Here is a 4,313-nt window from a genome sequence, read left to right on the forward strand (position 1 = left end):
CACTGGGTGTTATTCTGTATGTTGGCAAACTGAACACCAATAAAAAATAAATTTATTATTTAAAAAAAATAAAGTAAAAATAGGTATCTGAAAAAAAACAAAAACAAACAAAAAAACATATATAGTTCCAGTTTTGAAAGGCAACAAACAAAACATACTGAACCATGCAGAAGTTTACTCAATCTTGGATCTAGTTGTTTAGATAAGATGACTCTTGGAAAAGGTCCTGACCTCTGAGGAACCTCCCTAGGCCTACGGTGATCCAAGCAGGTGGGATAAGGCAATTTTATTGGGTATTGTATTGCATATAGATAGCTGGTTGGCTTACTTCACAGGCAGTAATTAGCTCATCCACATCCTCAGAAAGAGCGTCAGACAAAAGTTACTTAAGAAGATATATACTCCTGGAACTAATGAGGCATAGGACTTTAATTTCAAAACCTTATTTAAAGATTTTTCTTTTCACCCATATAAATGAAGAAGATGAATATGTATAGGCTCAATGTTCATGATTACTTGAAATCAGTTTTTGTTGTAAATGATTATAGGGATTGGGTAGGTAATAAGGTTAACATTCCTTCCTCCTCTTCTACCAAATAACAGCATCACACGGTAGTCATTGTCTGGTAGTGAAATGCTTAAGTAAGGATGAAAATCGGAATAACTATCTTGCTTTTATTTATGATACAAATTCCCAGTTCCTACCTTTGAAGATTTTCTGAATTAATAGAACTAGACATCTGTTATCTGAGAAAGAAGTTATGTAAGACTCATATATACTAAAGGGTACTTGGATTAAGGACACTAGCACAGTTGCTGCTCTGAATTTTTTTCCTCAAGTTTCTCTCATCAACCCATTCACATAACCTAAACTGAATAATTCCTTGCAAACTCTGACTTGTTCAGAGTGGGGCCTTCTGCAGTAAGTACCTATAATTGTTCCACCTTTAAATCTAAAACTCAGGGAGATTTATATCTATGCTAGCAAGAGTCACTTGTTCCATGTAATAAAGTCATAGCCACGCATGTCCAAAAAATACCTCACTGATAGAGGAAAGGAAGTTATGTGTACAGGTTGGCTTCATTATTCCCCAGCTCCAGTGAAGATGGAAAAGACAAAGAAAAGCTCATCAATATGCAATATTAATAAGATTATATTTATGCGATTTTGTTCACATATACTTAACATATCCATGAATGTTTTCCTGCAATATGTGTGTACATTCATAAATCATTTCTTTTGCAATGTAATCTCTACAGGGTAGGAATCTTTTCTTTCTCAGCCTGAAAGGGTCAATTTAGCATGCTTTAAATAGTAACATGGTACGTGTATGTGTTGATAAGACATTCAAAGTTTAATGAGAGTATTCTGACCTTATTACCATAGATATTTCAAGATGTCCCAAAAGATATTTCTTTACTCAATTTCATATGCAAGATTACAATTCCTTGTTATGGTATCTTTGAACAAACATAGATATTTATTCATCCCCCACATACACATCCCGAATAAACAAAATCACTCATGCCATAGTTCATCAAATCTAAAACCATATTTTCCATATTTTGCATTTAGAAACTAGGAAAAGTTCTAAAATTGATAGTGTCTTGGTTTATGAATTATGACATATTATACCTTGGATTATATTGACACTTATGTAAAAATACCTATTTATTTATATATTCAGATATAATTGCAAATCATATAAGGAGAAATTATTTCAAAATTTTCTAGGCTTAAAAAAATTTACTAAGTTTAAAATTTTACACTCTTGGTGTATTAGTTATTGCCAGGGTGATGCTAGAGTTGACTCTTAGATATGTAGCAAGTCAAATAGGAAACAATAAGAAATTGTGTATTTTCTAAAGTTATATTAATATGCAATAAGTGTTAAATACTTTTCTGGAAATAATTCATTCTACCTGAATAATTCATTAATTTCAGGAGTTTTATTTATTTACAAGATAAATCAAGATATTGAACTTAATGTTGGACTATCAAAATTGAGTATTTTCCAGGGTTTGTTTTATACCAACTATTTTGCAGCTTTCTGGATAATGTTTGAGATTATTCAGATGAGTGTGCTTGCTCCAATATTATTGAGGGCAGAAATTAACACAGTACCAAAAGGATTTCTAATCAGCAATTTTTTCACAGCTGCTTTCACCTCTTTGTTCCGTAGACTATAGATGATAGGATTCAGCATAGGGGTTAATCCACCATATACCAAAGCTATAAATTTATCTATTTCCTGTGAATCTACAGCTGAGGGCTTCAGGTACATGGAGAGAGCTGTCCCATAGAACAAAACCACCACAGTCAGGTGGGCTGCACATGTTGAAAAGGCTTTGCTTCGACCATCCACAGAGCTGATTCTTAGGATGTTGGAGAGAATGAACGCATAAGATATACAAATTAGAAGCATTGGCATAGGGAGGAGAAATATGGTGATCACCAGCATGATTAATTCCACCATGGAGGTGTCCACACAAACCAGTTTCAAGACAGCCAGAATTTCACAAGCAAAATGATTGATTGTATTATTACCACACAGAGAGAGCTGTAGCACATATACTGTTTCCACCAGGGTGGTGAGGCAGCCTGTTACCCAGGAGCCAGCTGCAATCTGCACACAAACCCTCTTGTTCATGATGATGGGGTACCTCAATGGGTTACATATGGCCACATACCGGTCATACGCCATCATGGACAGGAGCACACACTCAGTGGAACCCATGGCAAGAGAAAAGCACATCTGAGCAGCACACCCTAAGAATGAGATGGTGTTTTCCCCTGAAACAAAGTTTGCCAGCATTGGAGTGAAAGCAGAAGAGGTGTACCAGATGTCTAAAAAGGAGAGGTTGCTGAGGAAGAAGTACATGGGTTTGTGTAGGTGGGAATCCAGGATGGTGATGGAGATCAGAATTATATTACCCAGCAGGGTGATCAGATACATCAGCAAGCACAGCACAAATACGATGACCTCAACTTTGGGGTAGTGGGAAAATCCCAGGAGGAAAAAACGTGTTACATATGTCAAATTTGCCTGGAACATTTTATTATGTCATATTCATTTGTATATATGCATAGATGGACTAATATCACATATTATATATAAAACATAAGATCTTCTCCCTTCATATATTCTGGTATTTTTTTCTTCATATGAACTTGTAGTCCATGCTATAGACTTGTAGTCTATATAGTTAATTGCTTCTCTAGCTTGGTGACAGTATTAGTAATATATGTTTGAAGGAATTTGTCATTAATTAGGAAAATTTCAAGCAGGAAGCCAACAGATAAATCTTCAAGCTGTTATTTTTGATTCAAGATTTTTTTTTTGGCAATGTTGGTGAGGGGAAGGCTTATTTCATAAACATCATGAGAGATTGAGGAAATAAATAATCTTATGCATTCTTTCTTTTCCTGAAACTGCATTTGTAACTGATCTATGGATAAGTCACCCATTTACCTGAACCATTGGAATGATTTTCTTCCCCTAGTTTGGTTAACAGTCTTCTTCCTTAGGAATTGTTCTGCTTTCCAAGCTCATCATTTCTTCTGTCACTCCTACAGTTCTGTCCAAAATAATTTTGGAGATTCAGTGAGAAATAAACCAGTTCTAAATTTCTGCAGTCACAGATTAATTAACTGAAAGCCTTGAACATTTCAACATAGATCCACACTTTCCATCTCAAACCCTGGAAGATGATGACAGATATTTTCACAGTAATAGACATATAGAGAAATTTCTTTCATATAGCCAGAGTTGCCATGGCATCTGGCTCTAGAAACATCCTCCAAAGGATCAGCTATTGGCACTATAAGGCAATTTAGGTTTTTTTGTTGCTCATGAGAAGTTTCCAATTCATACAGCAAATTAAAGTTAGAAATCTATTTGTGCAGTATTAAAATCCTAAAACTCCAGGGATAATGTCCCATAGATCCAATTATAGTCAGTAGCTTGTCTGTTCTAATTGCAGTGTTATTCAAACAAGAAATAAATATGTTCCTGTCTACACTGTCTTTGGGAAGTGGAACTTTGCTCTACTTCTGCTTGTGTTATAAAATCAGTCAAACTGGCTAATTTAAATAAAGTTAAGAGGAATGAATAATGTTGGCAGATTTTCCTGTAGATTGAAAAAATATTTCATATTATGTACAACATGAAGTTATACTTAATGTGGAGCCCATTGAACATGGAAGAAAGAGAGCTTAAGTAACTCTTTCATTGCTCATCATAGCTCAAAGATAAGATGAAAGTAAATATTCTTCATGGGACACAAAAGGCCAATTTGCTTAAAGAACACTT

At 34.8% G+C, this 4,313-nt stretch overlaps 1 protein-coding gene across 1 annotated transcript; it reads right to left on the reverse strand.

The window, feature by feature from the left end:
* Nucleotides 1-2,072: 2,072 nt before the first annotated feature.
* Nucleotides 2,073-3,056, reverse strand: LOC121495180 (olfactory receptor 13F1-like). The gene has a single exon (XM_041762449.1). It carries the CDS (start codon nt 3,054-3,056, stop codon nt 2,073-2,075), a length of 984 nt encoding a protein of 327 aa, XP_041618383.1.
* Nucleotides 3,057-4,313: the final 1,257 nt, after the last annotated feature.

Source organism: Vulpes lagopus, chromosome 7 (genome assembly GCF_018345385.1).
Source record: "Vulpes lagopus strain Blue_001 chromosome 7, ASM1834538v1, whole genome shotgun sequence".
Taxonomy (NCBI): Eukaryota; Metazoa; Chordata; class Mammalia; order Carnivora; family Canidae; genus Vulpes; species Vulpes lagopus.

Excerpts from the sequence above, each read along its gene's own strand:
- LOC121495180 (XM_041762449.1), bottom strand. The coding sequence starts at position 3,056 with ATGTTCCAGGCAAATTTGACATATGTAACACGTTTTTTCCTCCTGGGA.